Below are 23,268 nucleotides of genomic sequence, written 5' to 3'. Positions count from 1 at the left end.
GGGCAGGGACACTTTCAATAGTGACCTCCACAGTACCCACCCAGGCATTGTAATGATGATAGCGATAGCCAGATCTCACGTGTGGTGGCCCGGTATCGATGCAGACTTAGTGTCCTGCGTTCACAAATGTAATACATGTTCACAGTTAAACAATGCACCCAGGGAGGCGCCACTAAGTTTATGGTCTTGGCCCTCCAAACCGTGGTCCAGGGTCCATGTCGACTAAGCAGGCCCGTTCTTGGGAAAAATGTTCCTTGTGGTTGTAGATGCGTACTCCACATGGATTGAATGTGAGATAATGCCTGCAAGCACGTCCGCTGCCACCATTGAAAGCTTGTGGGCCATGTTTGCCACGCACGGCCTGCCTGATGTCCTTGTGAGTGACAATGGGCCATGCTTTACCTGTGCCGCATTCAAAGAGTTCACGACCCGCAATGGGATCAAACATGTTACATCTGCCCCGTTTAAACCAGCATCCAATGGTCAGGCAGAGAGAGCAGTGCAAACAATCAAGCAAGGCTTGAAGATGGTAACTGAAGGCTCACTGCAGACTTGTCTATCCCGAGTCCTGCTTAGTTACTGCACAAGACCCCACTCGCTCACTGGGACTCCCCTCGCTGAACTGCTCATGAAAAGGGCACTTAAGACAAGGCTCTCATTAGTCCACCCTGATCTACAGGAACAGGTAGAGAGCAGGCGGCTTCCACAGAATACATATCATGATCGCGCAAATGTGTCACGCGAAATCGAGATTAATGATCCTGTATTTGTGTTGAACTATGGACACGGTCCCAAGTGGCTTCCTGGCACTGTCGTGGCCAAAGAGGGGAGTAGGGTGTTTCGGGTCAAACTTTCAAATGGACTCATCTACACGAAACACTTGGACCAAACCAAACTCAGATTCACGGACTATCCAGAACAACCCACAATAGACTCTACCTTTCTCAACCCCCCCCAACGCACACATAAGTGGCAACCGACCCAGCGGTTGACCACGAAGTAGAACCCATCATCTGCAGCAGCCCAGCAGGACTCATCACCCCCAGCAGCCCAGCAAGGCCAGCTGGACAGCAGCCCAGCGAGGGCCCAACAAACAACTCACCAAAACCAGCATTTGTACTGAGACGATCCACCAGGGAAAGGAAGGCCCCAGATCGACTCACCTTGTAAATAGATACACTATTGATTTTGGCCGGGGGGGGGGGGAGTGTTGTTATATATGTAAACCTGTAAATACCTTGTTTAACCACCAGAAGGCTCATCCCCTGGATCCCATAATCCCTTGGGAGCACCTGTACTTAAGGAGGCCTCACAGGTTGGAGAGGCACTCTGGAGACTTCTAATAAAGGACTACGGTCACACATTACTTTAAGCTCACAGTATCTGGTCAAATTCTTTATTCAACACATAACAAATCTTTTGTGTGGGACCCTGTCAAAAGCCTTTTGAAAGTGTGAGGTCATGCACTTTGGCAGAAAAAAAATCAAAGAGCAAGTTATTATTTAAATGGAGAACATAGAAACATAGAAAATAGGAGCGGGAGTAGGCCATTCGGCCCTTCGAGCCTGCACCATCATTCAATAAGATCATGGCTGACCATTCACCTCAGTACCCCTTTCCTGCTTTCTCTCCATACCCCTTGATCCCATTAGCCGTAACTCCCTCTTGAATATATCTAACGAACTGGCCTCAACAACTCTCTGCGGCAGGGAATTCCACAGGTTAACAAATCTCTGAGTGAAGAAGTTTCTCCTCATCTCGGTCCTAAATGGCCTACCCCTTATCCTTAGACTGTGACCCCTGGTTCTGGACTTCCCCAACATCGGGAACATTCTTCCTGCATCTAACCTGTCCAGTCCCGTCAGAATCTTGTATGTTTCTATGAGATCCCTTCTCATCCTTCTAAATTCCAGTTGATCCAGTCTCTCCTCATATATCAGTCCCGCCATCCCGGGAATTAGTCTGGTGAACCTGCGCTGCACTCCCTCAATAGCAAGAACGTCCTTCCTCAGATTAGGAGACCAAAACTGAACACAATATTGCAGGTGAGGCCTCACCAAGGCCCTATACTACTGCAATAAAACCTCCCTGCTCCTATACTCAAGTCCCCGAGCTATGAAGGCCCCAGCGTTTACATTGTACATTAATGATTTAGACGAGGGGATTAAATGTAGTATCTCCAAATTTGCGGATGACACTAAGTTGGGTGGCAGTGTGAGCTGCGAGGAGGATGCTATGAGGCTGCAGAGTGACTTGGATAGATTAGGTGAGTGGGCAAATGCATGGCAGATGAAGTATAATGTGGACAAATGTGAGGTTATCCACTTTGCTGGTAAAAACAGAGAGACAGACTATTATCTGAATGGTGACAGATTAGGAAAAGGGGAGGTGCAACGAGACCTGGGTGTCATGGTACATCAGTCATTGAAGGTTGGCATGCAGGTACAGCAGGCAGTTAAGAAAGCAAATGGCATGTTGGCCTTCATAGCGAGGGGATTTAAGTACAGGGGCAGGGAGGTGCTGCTACAGTTGTACAGGGCCTTGGTGAGGCCACACCTGGAGCATTGTGTACAGTTTTGGTCCCCTAACTTGAGGAAGGACATTCTTGCTATTGAGGGAGTGCAGCGCAGGTTCACCAGACTAATTCCCGGGATGGCGGGACTGACATATGAGGAGAGACTGGATCAACTGGAATTTAGAAGGATGAGAAGGGATCTCATAGAAACATACAAGATTCTGACGGGACTGGACAGGTTAGATGCAGGAAGAATGTTCCCGATGTTGGGGAAGTCCAGAACCAGGGGTCACAGTCTAAGGATAAGGGGTAAGCCATTTAGGACCGAGATGAGGAGAAACTTCTTCACCCAGAGAGTGGTGAACCTGTGGAATTCTCTACCACAGAAAGTTGTTGAGGCCAATTCACTAAATATATTCAAACGGGAGTTAGATGAAGTCCTTACTACTCGGGGGATCAAGGGGTATGGCGTGAAAGCAGGAATGGGGTACTGAAGTGCATGTTCAGCCATGAACTCATTGAATGGCGGTGCAGGCTAGAAGGGCTGAATGGCCGACTCCTGCACCTATTTTCTATGTTTCTATGCCATTTGCCTTCTTCACCGCCTGCTGTACCTGCATGCCAACTTTCAATGACTGATGCACCATGGCACCCAGGTCTTGTTGCACCTCCCCTTTTCTAATCTGCAGCCATTCAGATAATATTCTGCCTTCGTGTTTTTGTTCCCAAAGTGGATAACCTCACATTTATCCACATTATACTGCATCTGTCATGCATTTGTCCACTCACCTAACCTGTCCAAGTCACCCTGCAGCCTCTTAGCATCCTCCTCACAGCTCACACTGCCACCCAGCTTAGTGTCATCTGTAAACTTGGAGATATTACATTCAATTCCTTCATCTAAATTGTTAATGTATATTGTAAATAGCTGGGGTCCCAGCACTGAGCCCTGTGGCACTCCACTAGTCACTGCCTGCCATTCTGAAAAAGACCCGTTTATCCCGACTCTCTGCTTCCTGTCTGCCAACCAGTTCTCTATCCACGTCAGTACATTACCCCCAATACCATGTGCTTTGATTTTGCAAAGTGCTGCAGTACAGCGGGACCTGGGGGTAACTTGTGCATGAAACACAAAAGGCTAGTATACAGGTACAGCAAGTGATCAGGAAGGCCAATGGTATCTTGGCCTTTATCGCAAAGGGGATGGAGTATAAAAGCGGGGAAGTCTTGCTACAGTTATACAGGGTATTGGTGAGGCCACACCTGGAGTACTGCGTGCAGTTTTGGTCTCCGTATTTACGAAAGGATATACTTGCTTTGGAGGCAGTTCAGAGAAGGTTCACTCGGTTGATTCCGGAGATGAGGGGGTTGACTTATGAGAAAAGGTTGAGGAGGTTGGGCCTCTACTCATTGGAATTCAGAAGAATGAGAGGTGATCTTATCGAAATGAATCAGATTATGAGGGGGCTTGACAAGGTGGATGCAGAGAGGATGTTTCCACTGATGTGGGAGACTAGAACTAGGGAGCATGGTCTTAGAATAAGGGGCCGCCCATTTAAAACTGAGATGAGGAGGAATTTCTTCTCTCAGAGGGTTGTAAATCTGTGGAATTCGCTGCCTCAGAGAGCTGTGGAAGCCGGGACATTGAATATATTTAAGGCGGAGTTAGACAGATTTTTGAGCGATAAACATAGAAACATAGAAAATAGGTGCAGGAGTAGGCCATTCGGCCCTTCTAGCCTGCACCGCCATTCAATGAGTTCATGGCTGAACATGCAACTTCAGTACCCCATTCCTGCTTTCTCACCATATCTCTTGATTCCCCTAGTAGTAAGGACTTCATCTAACTCCTTTTTGAATATATTTGGTGAATAGGCCTCAACAACTTTCTGTGGTAGAGAATTCCACAGGTTCACCACTCTCTGGGTGAAGAAATTCCTCCTCATCTCGGTCCTAAATGGCTTCCCCCTTATCCTTAGACTGTGTCCCCTGGTTCTGGACTTCCCCAACATTGGGAACATTCTTCCTGCATCTAACCTGTCTAACCCCGTCAGAATTTTAAATGTTTCTATGAGGTCCCCTCTCATTCTTCTGAACTCCAGTGAATACAAGCCCAGTTGATCCAGTCTTTCTTGATAGGTCAGTCCCGCCATCCCGGGAATCAGTCTGGTGAACCTTCGCTGCACTCCCTCAATAGCAAGAATGTCCTTCCTCAGGTTAGGAGACCAAAACTGTACACAATACTCCAGGTGTGGCCTCACCAAGGCCCTGTACAACTGCAGCAACACCTCCCTGCCCCTGTACTCAAATCCCCTCGCTATGAAGGCCAACATGCCATTTGCTTTCTTAACCGCCTGCTGCACCTGCATGCTAACCTTCAATGACTGATGTACCATGACACCCAGGTCTCGTTGCACCTCCCCTTTTCCTAATCTGTCACCATTCAGATAATAATCTGTCTCTGTTTTTACCACCAAAATGGATAACCTCACATTTATCCACATTATACTTCATCTGCCATGCCCACTCACCTAACCTATCCAAGTCACTCTGCAGCCTCATAGCATCCTCCTCGCAGCTCACACTGCCACCCAAATTAGTGTCATCCGCAAATTTGGAGATACTACATTTAATCCCCTCGTCTAAATCATTAATGTACAGTGTAAACAGCTGGGGCCCCAGCACAGAACCTTGCGGTACCCCACTAGTCACTGCCTGCCATTCTGAAAAGTACCCAGTTACTCCTACTCTTTGCTTCCTGTCTGCCAACCAGTTCTCAATCCACGTCAGCACACTACCCCCAATCCCATGTGCTCTAACTTTGCACATTAATCTCCTGTGTGGGACCTTGTCGAACGCCTTCTGAAAGTCCAAATATACCACATCGACTGGTTCTCCCTTATCCACTCTACTGGAAACATCCTCAAAAAATTCCAGAAGATTTGTCCAGCATGTGAAGGGAGTGAGGGGTTATGGGGAGCGGGCGGGGAAGTGGAGCTGGGTCCATTATCGGATCACCACGATGGTATTAAATGGCGGAGCGGCTCGAGGGGCCGGATGGCCGACTCCTGCTCCTGCTCCTGTTTCCGATGTTCCGGTATAAAGGGAGTTGGATTAGTATTTGAAGGCGGGAAGACTGGCGGGCGGCGGGAGTGGGCCGGGCCGCAGGGCCCTCCATGTCAGGATTGGCCCTCCTTGACCATGGTTCAGAGTGCATGAACCATGACCTCCCCCCCCCTGCCCCCGCGGCTCAACCAATCACCGCCCGCCGCTCCACCCAACCCGACGCCCACCTCAGCGCCAAAAGGCCCAGCCAATCAGCAAAGGGGGCGGGGGGGGGTGGGGAGACGCTGGGACAACGGGAAGCAAAGACGTCGAGCGGCCCAATGGGCGAGCAGAGGCGAAAGGAGAGCTGCCAATCGGGAGAGGGGAAGCGGAGGGGGCGGGTAGGATGGACCAATGGGAAGCGGGCGTGGTGCGGGCGGACCAATCGGGAGAGCAGACGCGCTGGTGGTTGGTGGGGGGGGGGGAACGACCAATGGGAAAGCGGCGTGGAGCTGAACGAACAATGGGGGTGGAAAGCACCAATGGGAAGCGGGCGTGGTGCGGGCGGACCAATCGGAGGAGCAGACGCGCTGGTGTGGGGGGGCGAGGGTGAAGGAACCAATGGGAAAGCGGCGCGGAGCTGAACGAACAATGGGGGTGGGAGCACGAATGGGAGGAGGGGGCTGAGCGGGCGGACCAATGGGAAGAGCTAATAGCGAGGGTTTTGGGGGCCCCGCGCGGGGCGCGGCAGCCAATGGCAGGCGGCGACAGGGTGCGGGCTGAAGGGTTGGCGGCCAATGGGAGCGGCTGTTGCGGCGTGTTGCGCTGGCGGTTGTCCGGCCGGTCGCTGAAGGCGGGGAGAGAAGGGGAGCTTTTGTTGTTGTTGTTGTTGTAGCGTGAGGCGGGGGGGAGGGGGAAAGATGGCGCCGGCCGCCATCGGCCGCTGAGGGGGGAGAGAGAGAGGCGGGGGGGAATGGCGCTGCGGCGGGGGGCCGGGGTGGTGAACCTCCTGTCGGACGAGGACGGCGAGGCCCAGGCCCAGGCCCAGGCGGAGGCCCAGGCCTCGGGGACCCGCGCTCGGCGCCGGGTCAGGCTGCAGCGGGCGGCCCAGGGCCGGGCCCCCGGGGAGGAGGAGGAGGAGGAGGAGCGGAGGGACCGGGACCGCGGCCTGGTGCGCCTCGAGAACCAGCAACTGTTCGCTGAGGTAAGTGAGTGAGGGGGGAGAGGGGAGGGGAGTGAGTGTGGGGGGGGTGAGGGGAGTGAGTGTGAGGGGGGAGTGAGTGAGGGGAGTGAGTGTGGGGGGGGAGTGAGTGAGGGGAGTGAGTGTGAGGGGGGGGGTGAGGGGAGTGAGTGGGGGGGGGGAGTGAGGGTGAGGGGGCGGTGGAGGAGGTGAGGGGAGTGAGTGAGGGGAGGGGGTGAGGGGGCGGTGGAGGAGGTGAGGGGAGGGGGTGAGGGGAGGGGGTGAGTGTGGGGGGGGAGTGAGTGAGGGGAGTGAGTGTGAGGGGGGGGGTGAGGGGAGTGAGTGGGGGGGGGGAGTGAGGGTGAGGGGGCGGTGGAGGAGGTGAGGGGAGTGAGTGAGGGGAGGGGGTGAGGGGGCGGTGGAGGAGGTGAGGGGAGGGGGTGAGGGGAGGGGGTGAGTGTGGGGGGGGAGTGAGTGAGGGGAGTGAGTGTGAGGGGGGGGGTTGAGGGGAGTGAGTGGGTGAGGGGGCGGTGGAGGAGGTGAGGGGAGTGAGTGAGGGGAGGGGGTGAGGGGGCGGTGGAGGAGGTGAGGGGAGGGGGTGAGGGGAGGGGGTGAGTGTGGGGGGGGAGTGAGTGAGGGGAGTGAGTGTGAGGGGGGGGGTGAGTGAGGGGAGTGAGTGTGAGGGGGGGGGTGAGGGGAGTGAGTGGGGGGGGGGAGTGAGGGTGAGGGGGCGGTGGAGGAGGTGAGGGGAGTGAGTGAGGGGAGGGGGTGAGGGGGCGGTGGAGGAGGTGAGGGGAGGGGGTGAGGGGGCGGTGAGGGTGAGGGGGGAGTGTAAGAACATAAGAATTAGGAACAGGAGTAGGCTATCTCGCCCCTCGAGCCTGCTCCGCCATTCAACAAGATCATGGCTGATCTGGCCGTGGACTCAGCTCCACTTACCCGCCCACTCCCCGTAACCCTTAATGCCCTTATTGGTTAAAAATCTATCTATCTGTGATTTGAATACATTCAATGAGCTAGCCTCAACTGCTTCCTTGGGCAGAGAATTCCACAGATTCACAACCCTCTGGGAGAAGAAATTCCTTCTCAACTCGGTTTTAAATTGGCTCCCCCGTATTTTGAGGCTGTGCCCCCTAGTTCTAGTCTCCCCGACCAGTGGAAACAACCTCTCTGCCTCTATCTTGTCTATCCCTTTCATTATTTTAAATGTTTCTATAAGATCATCCCTCATCCTCCTGAACTCCAACAAGTAAAGACCCAGTCTACTCAATCTATTATCATAAGGTAACCCCCTCATCTCCGGAATCAGCCTAGTGAATCGTCTCTGTACCCCCTCCAAAGCTAGTATATCCTTCCTTAAGTAAGGTGACCAAAACTGCACGCAGTACTCCAGGTGCGGCCTCACCAATACCCTGTACAGTTGCAGCAGGACCTCCCTGCTTTTGTACTCCATCCCTCTCGCAATGAAGGCCAACATTCCATTCGCCTTCCTGATTACCTGCTGCACCTGCAAACTAACTTTTTGGGTCAGGACCGCCCTCCGGGAGCTGCCTGTCTTTTACAAGGAACTCACCAGGGTCTGGAACAAAGTCTCCACCAAGCGCAGCTCTCCGCCGGCTGGAGTGGCGGCTGTCCTGCAGGAGCCGCTGCTCGGGAATCCGTACCTCCACGACCGAGGTTTTATGTGGCGGTCGGACGAGAGGGCTGTGGCTGGTGAGGTGACCAGGGTCAGGGACCTGCTCGATGGCGGAGGAGCGGGCTGGATGGCGCCAGACACGCTGGCGCGGCGCTTAAATTCTGCCAACGTCCGCCACGCGGCCGCTGCCATCGAGTCGCTAAAAAGAGCTCTGGGCCCCGACTCCGTTAGGTGCATCGAGGAGGCTCAAGCACGTGGGGAGATCCCGTCCGGACGGACCCCCTCATCGGTGCCAAACCCCGGAACCTCCCTCGGGAGCCAGCGCCTCACAACTTGAGCCGCCTCGAGGAAATCCCCTCCGTGCCTTTCAGTTCCGCACGGAGGGGTTTCCTGTACGGGCTGCTCCTGCACACTCTCAACTTTGCCATCCTCGCCGGCCGTCCGGACACGCCATGGCGTACCATCTTGCCGTCCGGAGGAGGCGGGGGTCCCCGATGGAGGGCACTCTACGCAGGGGTCCTCCCACTATTTGTCGGGGACTTGGCCTGGAGGGTGGTGCACGGAGCAGTGCCATGCAATAAATTTTTAAGCCGGTTCACGGACTCCCAGGCCGCCTGCAATTTCTGCGGTCTGGAGGAGTCCGTGTTCCATGTTTTTATTGAGTGCACGAGGTTGCAGCCCCTGTTCCATTATTTGAAGGGGCTGCTCCTGAAATTCTGGCTGCACTTCAGTCCCACTCTCCTGATCTTTGGGCACCCTGTGCGGAGGGGAGCGGGTAGGTCCGAAGGCCTCCTCGTAGGACTGCTCCTGGGCACAGCCAAGGGTGCCATCAGCCGGTCCAGACAGCGGGCGATCGAGGGGGTCGTTTAACCTGACTGCCTGCCTCTCTTCCGCTCTTACATCCGGTCCAGGGTGTCCTTGGAGATGGAGCACGCGGTGTCCACCGGTACGCTCGCGGCCTTCCGCGAGAGGTGGGCACCGGAGGGACTGGAGTGCATCATCACGCCCGGCAACCAAATTTTAATTTGATTTTATGTTTTTAAGTTAATTTGTTTTAATTGCCGGTGCTTTTAGTGTCCCCCTCCCCTTTTATAGGGAGCACTTGGAGAAAAATTCAATTCTGTGCCCAAAAAATAAAAAAGGGCATTGTAAATGTTGGTGTTTCCCCCAGATCGGGGGGGCACGGTTTAATGTTTTTTGTTTGCTCCTAAAAGAGTTTCATGCACAAGGACCCCCAGGTCCCTCTGCACCGCAGCATGTTGTAATTTCTCCCCATTCAAATAATATTCCCTTTACTGTTTTTTTTCCCAAGGTGGATGACCTCACATTTTCCGACATTGTATTCCATCTGCCAAACCTTAGCCCATTCGCTTAACCTATCCAAATCTCCTTGCAGCCTCTCTGTGTCCTCTACACAACCCGCTTTCCCGCTAATCTTTGTGTCATCTGCAAATTTTGTTACACTACACTATGTCCCCTCTTCCAGGTCATCTATGTATATTGTAAACAGTTGTGGTCCCAGCACCGATCCCTGTGGCACACCACTAACCACCGATTTCCAACCAGAAAAGGACCCATTTATCCCGACTCTCTGCTTTCTGTTCGCCAGCCAATTCTCGATCCATGCTAATACATTTCCTCTGACTCTGCGTACCTTTATCTTCTGCAGTAACCTTTTGTGTGGCACCTTATCGAATGCCTTTTGGAAATCTAAATACACCACATCCATCGGTACACCTCTATCCACCATGCTCGTTATATCCTCAAAGAATTCCAGTAAATTAGTTAAACATGATTTCCCCTTCATGTATCCATGCTGCGTCTGCTTGATTGCACTATTCCTATCTAGATGTCCCGCTATTTCTTCCTTAATGATAGTTTCAAGCATTTTCCCCACTACAGATGTTAAACTAACCGGCCTATAGTTACCTGCCTATTGTCTGCCCCCTTTTTTAAACAGAGGCGTTACATTAGCTGCTTTCCAATCCGCTGGTACCTCCCCAGAGTCCAGAGAATTTTGGTAGATTATAACAAATGCATCTGCTATAACTTCCGCCATCTCTTTTAATACCCTGGGATGCATTTCATCAGGACCAGGGGACTTGTCTACCTTGAGTCCCATTAGTGAGTGAGGGGGCAATAAGGTGAGAGGGGAGTGAGCGTGAGTGAGAGGGGGGGGGAATGAGTGAGCGTGAGTGATGGGGGGGATGAGTGAGCGTGAGTGATGGGGGGGGGGGGGATGAGTGAGTGTGAGTGAGGGGGGGGATGAGTGAGGGGAGGGGGTGAGGGGGAGGGAGCAGGTGGGGGGGGAGGAGAGTAAGGGAGGGAGGAGTGAGTGAGGGGGTGGGGTGAGGGGGAGGAGAGATTGAGTGTGTGGGGAGAGAGAGAGAGAGAGAGAGAAAGAAACGGGGGAGGGAGGGAGGAGGGTAACTAAGGAATGAGTGGGGCCATTTAGAGACCATAATACTATCGTGTGTGGAGGCGAAAGATGTGGGCAAGGTTCCTAATGAATACTTTGTATCTGTTTTTGTAAAAGAGGGGGGTGATGCAGACACTGATATCGAGGAGCAGTGTGAAATATTAGACAAGGTAAACATAATGAGAGAGTAATATTAAGGGGCATAGCATCTTTGAAAGTGGATAAATCCCCAGCCCCGGATGAAATGTATCCCAGGCTGTTGAGAAGCTAAAGAGGAAATAGCAGAGGCTCTGACCATCATTTTCCAATCCTCTCTGGCTACAGGTGTGGTGCCACAGGATTGGGAGACTTAATGTGGTACCTTTGTTTAAAAAGGGAGAAAGGGATAGGCCGAGTAATTACAGGCCAATCTCGGTGGTGGGAAAGTTATTGGAAAAAAAATCCTGAGGGACAGGATAAATCTTGATTTAGAAAGACACGGATTAATCAAGGACAGTCAGCATGGATTTGTTAAGGGAAGGTCGTGTCTGACTAACATGATTGAATTTTTTGAGGAGTTAACCAGGAGGGTCGATGAGGGCAGTGCATATGATGTCGTGTATATGGATTTTAGCAAGGCTTTTCATAACATGGCTAACTTCACGAAAGTAAAAGCCCATGGGATCCAGGGCAAAGTGGCAAGTTGGATCCAAAATTGGCTCAGAGGCAGGAAGCAAAGGGTAATGGTCGATGGGTGTTTTTGTGACTGGAAGGCTGTTTCCAGTGGGGTTCCGCAGGGCTCAGTACTGGGTCCCTTGCTTTTTGTGGTATATATTAATGATTTGGACTTTAATGTCGGAGTATGATTAAAACACTTGCAGAGATACAAAAGTTAGCTGTGTGGTTGATAATGAAGAAGAAAGCTGTATACTGTCACGTGGGCAGAACAGTGGCAAATAGAATTCAATCCGGAGAAGTGTGAGGTAATGCATTTGGGGAGGGCTAACAAGGCAAGGGAATACACATTAAATGGGAGGACACAGAAGTGTAGATGAACAAAGGGACCTGGGAGTGCAGGTCCACAGATCCCTGAAGGTAGCAGGCCAGGTAGATAAGGTGGTTAAGGCGGCATATGGAATACTTGTCTTTATTAGCTGAGGCATGGAATACAAGAGCAGGGAGGTTATAGTTACCACATTACAAGAAAGATGTGATTGCACTGGAGAGGGTACAGAGGAGATTTCCGAGGGTGTTGCCTGGACTGGAGACTTTTAGCTATGAGTAAAAATTGGATAGGCTGGGGTTGTTTTCTTTGATACTGAGGGGAGACCTGATTGAGGTGTATAAAATTGAGGGGCCTGGATAGAGTGGATAGGAAGGACCTGTTTCCCTTGGCAGAGGGATCAACAACCAGGGGGCATAGATTTAAAGTAATTTGGGGGAGGTTTAGAGGGGATTTGAGGGGAAATGTCTGATGGGGGTCTGGAACTCACTGCCTGAAAGAGTGGTAGAGGCAGAAACCCTCAGCACATTTAAAAAGTACTTGGATGTGCACCTGAAGTGCTGTAACCTACAGGGCTACGGACCCAGATCTGGAAAGTGGGATTAGGCTGGGTAGCTCTTGGTCAGCCGGTGCGGACAAAATGGGCCGAAATGGCCTCCTTCCATGCAGTAAATTTCTGAGAGCGTGGGGTGGGGAGGGGAACTGAGACAGCCCCTGGGGAGAGGGAGGGAGGGAGGGAGGGGTGGGATCAGACCCTGTCCACAGCTGGGACAGAGGAAATGGACTCCCGAGTTTTGGGAGGAACAAACTCCCAATGCCTCCTTAACCACTTTATCTACTTGTCCTGCTACCTTCAGGGGTCTGTGGACTTTCACGTCTCTTTGTTCCTCTACACTTCTCAGTGTCCTACCATTTAATGTGTAGTGCCTTGCCTTGTTAGCCCTCCCCAAATGCATTACCTCACACTTCACACGATTAAACTCCATTTGCCCCCTTTCTGCCCACCTGACCAGTCCATCGATATCTTCCTGCAGTCCGCAGCTTTCTTCTTCACTGTCAACCACACGGCTAATTTTGTATTAAAAATAGGCTGTATAGATATGTCTCCTAACTCGCACCAAGTCCCGTTCACCCATCACCCCTGTGCTTGCTGACTTACATTGGCTCCTGGTTAAGCCAAGTGTCGATTTTTAAATTCTCATCCTTGTTTTCAAATCTCTCCATGGTACCCGCCCCTCCCCCCATCTCTCTAATCTACTCCAGCCCCACAACTCTTGCGATCTCTGCGCTCCTCTAACTCTGGCCTCTTGAGCATTCCTGATTACAGTCGCTCCACCATCGGTGGCCGTGCCTTCAGCTGCCTGGGCCCCAAGCTCTGGAACTCCCTCCCTAAACCTCTCCGCCTCTCGACCTCTTTTCCTTCATCTAAGACACTCCTTAAAACCTACCCCCCCCACCATCTGTATTTACAATCTAATAATGACTTGGATGAAGGGACCGAGTGTAATGTAGCCAAGTTTGCTGACGATACAAAGATGGGTGGGATAGCAAGTTGTGAGGAGGACACAAAATCTGCAAAGGGCTATAGACAGGCTAAGTGAATGGGCAAACATTTGGCAGATGGAGTATAATATGGGAAAATGTGAGGTAATCCACTTTGGCAGAAAAAATAGAAAAGCAAATTATAATTTAAATGGAGAAAAATTGCAAAGTGCTGCAGTACAGAGGGACCTGGGGGTAATTGTGCATGAAACACAAAAGGTTAGTATGCAGGTACAGCAAGTGATCAGGAAGGCCAATGGAATCTTGGCCTTTATTGCAAAGGGGATGGAGTATAAAAGCAGGGAAGTCTTGCTACAGTTATACGGGGTATTGGTAAGGCGGAGATAGACAGATTTTTGAGTGATGAGAGCGAAGGGTTATGGGGAGCGGGCAGAGAAGTGGACCTTTGTCCATGATCTTATTGAATGGCGGAGCAGGCTCGAGGGGTCAAATGGCCTCCTCCTGCTCCTATTTCTTATGTTCTAATATATCCTTGTGTGGTTCGGTGTCAAATTTTGATTGATAATGCTTCTGTGAAGCGATGTGTTACTACGTTAAAAGGTCTATATAAATACAGGCTGTGTGTGAAGGATGTTTGTCTATATAGTTCAAATGTCACTGAGATTATACAGTTTCCCTTGTACAGAAAAGGCCTGGAAATACACAGCAGGTCACTGAGGAAAAAGCAAAAAGGCCAGCAGGTTTACACTCTTGTCGATGCTGCATCGCAAATGGCAAATAACTAAACTTATTGAAAATAGCGAGATTGTGTGTTTACAATGTCTTTTGCGAAGTATAAATCAAGAAATAATGGAGGCTTGTAAGAAAGGTACTGCAATAACCATGGGTGATTTTCATCTTCATATTGATTGGACAAATCAAATTGGCACAGGTAACATAGAAAATAGGTGCAGGGGTAGGCCATTCGGCCCTTCGAGCCTGCACCACCATTCAATATGATCATGGCTGATCATGCAACTTCAGTACCCCATTCCTGCTTTCTCTCCATACCCCTTGATCCCTTTATCCGTAAGGGCCACATCTACTCCCTTTTGAACATATCCAATGAACTAGCCTCAACAACTTTGTGGTCGAGAATTCCACAGGTTCACCACTCTGGGTGAAGAAGTTTCTCCTCATCTCGGTCCTAAATGGCTTACCCCTTATCCTTAGACTGTGACCCCTGGTTCTGGACTTCCCCCAACATCGGGAACATTCTTCCTGCATCTAACCTGTCCAATTCCGTCAGAATTTTATATATTTCTATGAGATCCCCTCTCATCCTTCTAAATTCCAGTGAATATAAGCTTAGTCGATCCAGCCTTTCTTCATCTGTCAGTCCAGCCATCCTGGGAATCAGTCTGGTGAACCTTCGCTGCACTCCCTCAATAGGTATCCTTGAGGAAGAGTTCATAGTGTATTCAGGATGGTTTCTTGGAACAATACGTTGTGGAACGCAACCAGGGAGCAGACTATTTTAGATCTAAAGTGTAACGAGTCTGGATTAATTAATCTCGTAGTGGAGGATCCTTTTGGGAAGAGTGATCATAGCATGGTAGAATTTAAAATTCAGTTTTAGGATGAGAAAGTTGGGTCTCAAACTAGTGTCCTGAACTTAAATAAAGACAATTACAAAGGTATGAAGGAAGAGTTGGCTAAAGTGGGAAAATAGATTAAGTAGATAAGCAGTGGCAAACATTTAAGGAGAGATTTCAAAGCTCTCAGCAAAGATATTTTCCAGTGGGAAAGAAAGACTCTTAAGAGAAGGATGTACCATCCATGGCTAACTAAGGAAGTAAAGGATAGTGTTAATACGGATTCTTTTTCCCTCAATCTGTTTCAGCGAATACACTGACACGAGCACCTTGCCTTTTCTGTAAAGGACCTTTATTGAAGATTCTCCGGCCGGGACTTGTCAAGACAAAGGGACACTCTCAATCAGAGCCTGTTTACCTTCCCCTGGACAAGCCCCTTTACAGCGCGAAAAGCACAGTAGTTATACATTTTCAAAACAGAACACATTTGATTAGCACTTGGTCTATCCAATCCCTTTCTGCCCCCCCCCCCCCCCCGAGTACGTCCAATGGGAGGCAAGAAAGTCTCCCAATTAGGGCTGGTGTCAGGGTCAGGTTAGTTATAGCTTTGCTACACTGTCTTCCCTTATCAGTAAAGAACCCAATTAGTTTCTCTTCCTCATCAGTAGAAGCTATTACTTTTCCCCTCCTATCTAGGATTGCTTTCTTTCTTTGTGCTGCCTTGCGTCTTTCTCATGACCCGTATCTAACCTCAACTTCAACTCTTGGTAACCCCTTTTTTTTCTGTTGATTCTGCAGTTGTCTGAATCTTGATATTTCTTTAGCTATTTTCCCATGATTCCCTATCTCCATCCTTTTGCCACATTCTCTATCCATCTACCACATTCGCAACCTTTCTTTACACATTCTCAACAGTATCAAATTGGAGAACAGTGGAATGCCAGAAGATTGGGAATTTTTGAATGTTGAGAGTCCAGGGTTTTGGGGAGCGGGCAGGGAAGTGGAGTTGAGGCCAGGATCAGATCAGCCATGATCTTGTTGAGGAAGGGATAGCCCTGTATTTGAAAGAACATAAGAAATAGGAGCAGGAGTAGGCCACCTGGCCCCTCGAGCCTGCTCCGCCATTTAATACGATCATGGCTGATCTGATCATGGTCTCAGCTCCACTTCCCCGCCCGCTCCCCACAATCCTTGAATCCCTTATCATTCAAAAAGCTGTCTTTCTCTGCCTTAAATATATTCAATGATCCAGCCTCCACAGCTCCATGGGGCAGAGAATTCCACAGATTTACAACCCTCAGAGAAGAAATTTCTCCTCCTCCTCAGTTTTAAATGAGTGGCCCCTTATTCTGAACTGTGACTCCTGGTTCTAGTCTCACCCACGAGGGGAACCATCCTCTCTGCATCTACCTTGTCAAGCCCCCTCAGAATCTTGTAGGTTTAAATAAGATCACCCCTCATTCTTCTAAACTCCAATGAGTATAAGCTCAACCTTCTCGTCATCTCCGGAATTAACCTCGTGTAGTCACTATTGTAGTGTGGGAAACACAGCAGCCAATTTGCGCACAGCAAGCTCCCATAAACAGCAATTTGATAATGACCAGATAATCTCTTTTTTTTAAATGTCATGTCGATTTGAGGGATAAATATTGGCCGGAACACCGGGGATAACTCCCCTGTTCTTCGAAATAGTGCCATGGGATCTTTTACATTTACCCGAGAGGAGAGACGGGGCCTGGGTTTAAGGTCTCATCCAAAAGACAGCCCCTCCGATGGTGCGGCGCTGCCCCTCCGCCGGTGCGGCGCTCCCTCGGCGCTGCCCCTCCGACAGTGCGGCGCTGCCCCTCGGCGCTGCCCCTCCGACAGTGCGGCGCTGCCCCTCGGCGCTGCCCCTCCGACAGTGCGGCGCTGCCCCTCGGCGCTGCCCCTCCGACAGTGCGGCGCTGCCCCTCCGACAGTGCGGCGCTGCCCCTCGGCGCTGCCCCTCCGACAGTGCGGCGCTGCCCCTCCGACAGTGCGGCGCTGCCCCTCCGACAGTGCGGCGCTGCCCCTCGGCGCTGCCCCTCCGACAGTGCGGCGCTGCCCCTCCGCCAGTGCGGCGCTCCCTCGGCGCTGCCCGGGAGTGTCGGCCTAGATTTATTTTGTGTGCTCAAGTCCCTGGAGTGGGACTCGAACCCACAATCTCTGACTCAGATATCCACTGAGCCACAGCTGACATTGAAGCGGAAATGTGTTTGCTCGGCAAGGCAATTAGAATGGCACTTTTTTTTGAGAAGTTAAATAAATTAACTTTTTCTTTTCATACTTATTTATGTCGCATTCAGTGGAGCTCCTCAATACTGAGGCTGCTGGTAATGGAGTCGGCCTTGCCTCAGTGATAGCACTCTCGCCTCTGAGCCAAGAAATTGTGGTTTCAAGTCCAGTTCCTTGTGCACACAATCCAGGCTGATACTTCAGTGCTGTACCGAGGGAGTGCTGCATTGCCGTCTTGCGAGTGAGACGTTGGATCGAGGCTCCTGCCCCCTCGGGTCGGCACAAAAGATGTATTGGCACCCCTGGTGTGCTACCAACGTTTATCTTTCACCCAGTATCACTAACAACTGATCTGGTTGTTTATCTGTTTGAGGAGTCTTGCTGTGCACAAATTTCCTATGTTGCCATCATGACTACACTTTTTAAATTAAAAAAAAACTTCACTGGTCGTGAAACACTGGGAAGACCCTGGGGTTGTGAAAGGTGCTTTCTAAAGGCAAGCTATTTCTAATGCTAATTCTTAAGACCATAACACCCAAGAGTGGGACAGCTTTAACTAAACTCTCCATAACTTCCTAAGGGAGTCAAGTGAGCCGTAGGATATCATGTTTACCCATGAAGCGTTGAGACATATTTAAAATGCCCCCCCCCCCCAGTCACTCTCCTTAGGATCAGGAGCGCCCATCTCCATCTGTTGTCCGTGTTTCCAAGGCCAAAGGTTTCTAACCGTCAGGGTACTCTCGATACCTAGGATTACATCGGATATATAGCCCAGAAACAGGCCATTCGGCCCAACTAGTCCATGCCGGCATTTATGCTCCACTCAAGCCTCCTCCCGTCTTTCCTCCTCGAAATCCATCAGCATAACCCTCTATTCCCTTCTCCCCCATGTGCTTGTCCAGCCTCCCCTTAAATGCATCGATACTATTCGCCTCAACCACTCCCTGTGGCAGCGAGTTCCACATTCTCACCACTCTCTGGGTAAAGAAGTTTCTCCTGAATTCCCCATTGGTTTCTTGGTGACTGTCTTATATTGATGGCCTCTAGTCCTCTCTGCCAATAATCTATCCATGCGATCCTGTTGTACAGTTTCAAATCGCAAATTTTGTGGAAGTATAGTATTTAAATGGTGGTGGCTTGGGAAGTGTCAATGTACAGAGGGACCTGGGTGTCCTTGAACACCAGTCATTGACAGCAAACCTGCCGGTGCAACAAGCAGTTAGGAAGGCAGGTGGTATGTTGGCCTTCATTGCAAGAGGATTTGAGTACAGGAGCAAGGATGTCTTACTACAGTTATACAGGGCCTTGGTGAGACCTGGAGTATTGTGTACAGTTTTGGTCTCCTTACCTAAGAAAGATATACTTGCCGCAGAGGGAGTGCAGTGAATATTCACCAGACTGATTCCTGGGATGGCAGGACTGTCGTATGAGGAGAGATTGGGTCGACTAGGCCTGTATTCACTAGAGTTTAGAAGAATGAGAGGGGATCTCATTGAAACGTATAAAATTCTGACGGGGCTGGACAGTCTGGATGCGGGGAGGATGTTTCCCTGGGCTGGGAAGTCTAGAACAAGGGGTCACAGTCTCAGGATACGGGGTAGGAAATTTAGGACCGAGATGAGGAGAAATGTTTTCACTCAGAGGGTGGTGAACCTGTGGCATTCTCTACCACAGAAGGCTGTGGGGGCCAAGTCACTGAATATATTTGAGGGAGAGAGATAGATTTCTCGATACAAAAGGCATCAAGGGGTATGGGGAGAAAGTGGGAATATGGTGTTGAGATAGAGGATCAGTCATGATATTGAATGGCGGTGCAGGCTCAAAGGGGGCCGAATGGCCTACTACTGATCCTATTTTCGATGTTTCTGTGTCGTTGTAAATATCTAAATTGGCAGGTTAAAAATGTCGGGTGGGTGGCCAGATTCGTTGCACAAAAGTTAGTCATCTTTTTGTCGTGCTGGATTGCAATTGAAGCACATGCGTTGCGACCATCTGTTCTGGTATCTAGCGTCACTTTGCATTGTGTGTGACTTTCTCGGAAGCTGACAGTTTATTGTGAAGGAACTGCAGAAAGCTGAAACGAAACAGCAAATCTCGTTTCCTGCTTGGATGTAAACTTTGAATATAAGTTCACTTAATGGATGCCACTCTCTGTACAGCCAATGAAGTACTTTTGGAATGTACATAAGAAATAGGAGCAGGAGTCGGCCATCTGCCCCTCGAGCCTGCTCCGCCATTCAATACGATCATGGCTGATCCGATCATGGACTCAGCTCCACTTCCCCGCCCGCTCCCCATAACCCTTCACTCCCTTGTCATTTAAACATATGTCGATCTCCATCTTAAATATATTCAGTGATCCAGCCTCCACAGCTTTCTGGGGCAGAGAATTCCAAAGATTTACGACCCTCTCGGAGAAGAAATTCCTCCTCATTTCCGTTTTTAAATGAGCGATCACTTATTTTGAAATTGTGGCCCCTAGTTCTAGATTCCCCCACGAGGGGAAACATCCTCTCTGCATCTACCCTGTCAAGTCCCCTCAGTATCTTGTACGTTTCAATAAGATCACCTCTCATTCTTCTAAACTCCAATGAGTAGCGGCTCAACCTTTCTTCATAAGACAACCCCTTCATCCCAGGAATCAACCTCGCGTAGTCACTGTTGTAATGTGGGAAACGCGGCAGCCAATTTGCGCACAAGCAAGGTCCCACGCACCCATCATATCACCATAGGCAGTCCCTCGGAATTGAGAAAGACATGCTTCCACTCCTGAAGTGAGTTCTTTGGTGGCTGAACAGTCCAATATGAGAGAGACAGTCCCTGTCACAGGTGGGACAGATAGTCGTTGAGGGTAAGGGAGAGTGGGACTGGTTTGCCGCCGCTCTTTCCGCTGCCTGCGTTTGGTTTCTGCATGCTCTCGGCGATGAGACTCGAGGTGCTCAGCGCCCTCTCTGATGCACTTCCTCCACTTAGAGTGGTCTTGGGCCAGGGACTCCCAGGTGTCAGTGGGGATGTCGCACTTTATCAGGGAGGCTTTGAGGGTATCCTTGTAGCGTTTCCGCTGCCCGCCTTTAGCTTGTTTGCCGTGAGGGAGCTCCGAGTAGAGCACTTGCTTTGGGAGTCTCGTGTCTGGCATGCGATGTGGCCCACCCAGTGTAGCAGATCGAGTGTGGTCAGTGCTTTGATGCTGGGGATGTTGGCCTGGTCGAGGACACGATCGTTGGTGCGTCTGTCCTCCCAGGGGATTTGTAGGATCTTGTGGAGACATCGTTGGTGGTATTTCTCCAGCAACTTGGTGTCTACTGTACATGGTCCATGTCTCTGAGCCATACAGGAGGGCGGGTATTACTACAGCCCTGTAGACCATGAGCTTGGTGACAGTTTGGAGGGCCTGGTCTTCAAACACTCTTTTACTCAGGCGACGGAAGGCTGCACTGGCGCACTGGATCTCGTCGTCGATGCCTGCTTTTGTTGATGGGAGACTCCTGAGATATGGGAAGTGGTCTACGGTGTCCAGGGCCGCGCCGTGGTTCTTGATGACTGAGGCAGTACTGTGCGGTGAGGACAGGCTGGTGGAGGACCTTTGTCTTACGAATGTTTAGCGTAAGACCCATGCTTTCATGCACCTCGGTAAATATGTCGACTATTGGCCCCAGGACACTGGGGATAACTCCCCTGCTCCTCTTTGAAATAGTATCATGGGATCTTTTATGTCCACCTGAGAGGCCACTCTGTCAATGACCAAAGCAGCAATGAGCTTTTCTATCGAGGTTTGTGGAGCATCTTTCAGTTGTGCTATTTATTGGCAATCTGTTTTCTGAGGCATACATCAATTGCTTTGCCTCCAGGATTTTTGTCCAAACTCCACGGGGCCTAAATTATCCTTGCATGTAGTGTGGCTCCTGGTTAAACAACGCCTTGATTTCAAAATTCACATCTTTTTTTTACAAATCCCTCCATGGCCTCCTCCCTCCCTATCTCTCATCTCCTCCAGCACCCCCCCACCCCCCCCCCCCCCCCAAAAGATGTCTGTGCTCCTCTAATTCTGTCCTCTGGAGCATCTCTGATTATAATCACTCAACCATTGGTGGGTGTGTCTTCAGCTGCAGTACAGTGGGACCTGGGGGTCCTTGTGCATGAAACACAAAAAGTTAGTATGCAGGTACAGCAAGTGATCAGGAAGGCCAATGGAATGTTGGCCTTTATTGTAAGGGGGATGGAGTATAAAAGTAGGGAAGTCCTGCTTCAACTGTACAGGGTATTGTTGAGGCCACAACTGGAGTACTGCGTACAGTTTTGGTCTCCTTACTTAAGGAGGGATATACTTGCATTGGAGGGAGTTCAGAGAAGATTCACGAGGTTGATTCCTGCGACGAAGGGATTGTCTTATGAAGAAAGGTTGAGTAGGTTAGGCCTATACTCATTGGAGCTTAGAAGATTGAGAGGTGACCTTATTGAAATGTATAAGATAAGAGGGGACTTGACCGGGTGGATGCAGAGAGGATGTTTTCCCCTCGCGGGGGAACTTAGAACTAGGGGGCATAGTTTCAGAATAAGAGGCGGCCCATTTAAAACGGAGATGCAGAGGAATTTCTTCTGAGGGTTGTAAATCTGTGGAATTCACTGCCCCAGAGAGCTGTGGAGGCTGAGTCATTGAATAGATTTAAGGTGGAGAGAGACAGATTTTTGAATGGTAAGGGAGTGAAGGGTTATGGGGAGTGGGCAGGGAAGTGAAGCTGAGTCCATGATCGGATCAGCCATGATCTTATTGAATGGCGGAGCAGGCTCGAGGGGCCAAATGGCCGACAACTCCTATTTCTTATGTTATTGTTCAATCCTCTGCCTGAGGTTGATCAGGTACAGCTTGTTTTTTTCCTCGCTATGTGGAAGTGGGAGGCTGATTTCAGTGCCCTGGGCTTTAAATTTAACTCCCATGGGTGTGCAATGCTGCTCAGTCAAAAACCCCAGTGAGCTCAGAAAAAAATTGTGCTGAGTGCTACTTCGAGAGATTAAAATAGGTGAAAATAATGTGTCTGGATCTGTGATCTGCCGATTGTTTGCTTAGAGGGTAGTTTGTTACCTAGTATTGGGTCGTTGGACTGACTGATTCCCAGTTCTGCTTTTCCTTTCAATAGCAAACCCAAGAGCTGGAGGGAACACTGTCCTGTTAATCACGTAGAATCATAGAAATTTACAGCATGTAACACAACTTTTTAAAAAAGGGAGGGAGAGAGAAAGCGGGTAATTATAGACCGGTTAGCCTGATATCGGTAGTGGGGAAAATGTTGGAATCAATTATTAAGGATGAAATAGCAGCGCATTTGGAAAGCAGTGACAGGATCGGTCCAAGTCAGCATGGATTTATGAAAGGGAAATCATGCTTGACAAACCTTCTGGAGTTTTTTGAGGATGTAACTAGTAGAGTGGATAAGGGAGAACCAGTGGATGTGATGTATTTGGACTTTCAAAAGGCTTTTTGCCAAGGTCTCACACAAGAGATTAGTGTGCAAAATTAAAGCACATGGTATTGGGGGCAATGCATTGACATGGATAGAGAACTGGTTGGCAGACAGGAAGCAAAGAGTAGGAATAAACGGGTCCCTTTCAGAATGGCAGGCAGTGACTAATGGTGTGCTGCAGGGTTCGGTGCTGGGACCCCAGCTATTTACAATATACATTAATGATTTGGACGAAGGAATTGAATATAATATATCCAAGTTTGCAGATGACACTAAGCTGGGTCGCAGTGCGAGCTGCGGGGAGGCTGCAGGGGGACTTGGACAGGTTAGGTGAATGGGCAAATGCATGGCTGATGCAGTATAATGTGGATAAATGTGAGGTTATCCACTTTGCAAAAACAGCAAGGTAGATTATTATCTGAATGGTGACAGGTTAGTAAAAATGCAGGTGCAACGAGAGCTGGGTGTCATGGTACATCAGTCATTGAAAGTTGGCATGCAGGTACAGCAGGCGGTGAAGAAGGCAAATGGTATGTTGGCCTTCATAGCCAGGGAATTTGGGTATTGGAGCAGGGAGGTCTTACTGCAGTTGTACAGGACCTTAGTGAGGCCTCATCTGGGATATTGTGTTCAGTTTTGGTCTCCAAATCTGAGGAAGGATGTTGTTGCTATTGAGGGAGTGCAGCGAAGGTTCACCAGATT

The 23,268-nt window shown here is 50.1% G+C and overlaps 1 protein-coding gene across 2 annotated transcripts in view; it reads left to right on the top strand.

Moving 5' to 3' along the window:
- Positions 1 to 6,533: 6,533 nt before the first annotated feature.
- daxx (death-domain associated protein) overlaps positions 6,534 to 23,268 on the top strand; it is a 73,132-nt gene continuing 56,397 nt past the window's right edge. For both annotated transcript variants that reach the window (XM_070861103.1, XM_070861102.1), the window contains exon 1: positions 6,534 to 6,764. In XM_070861103.1, the coding sequence (XP_070717204.1) occupies positions 6,534 to 6,764 (231 nt within the window). The remainder of the gene's footprint in view (positions 6,765 to 23,268) is intronic.

Source organism: Pristiophorus japonicus, chromosome 19 (genome assembly GCF_044704955.1).
Source record: "Pristiophorus japonicus isolate sPriJap1 chromosome 19, sPriJap1.hap1, whole genome shotgun sequence".
Taxonomy (NCBI): domain Eukaryota; kingdom Metazoa; phylum Chordata; class Chondrichthyes; family Pristiophoridae; genus Pristiophorus; species Pristiophorus japonicus.
Note: the sequence above shows the minus strand (reverse complement) of the source record. Positions and strands in the feature narration are given on the sequence as shown.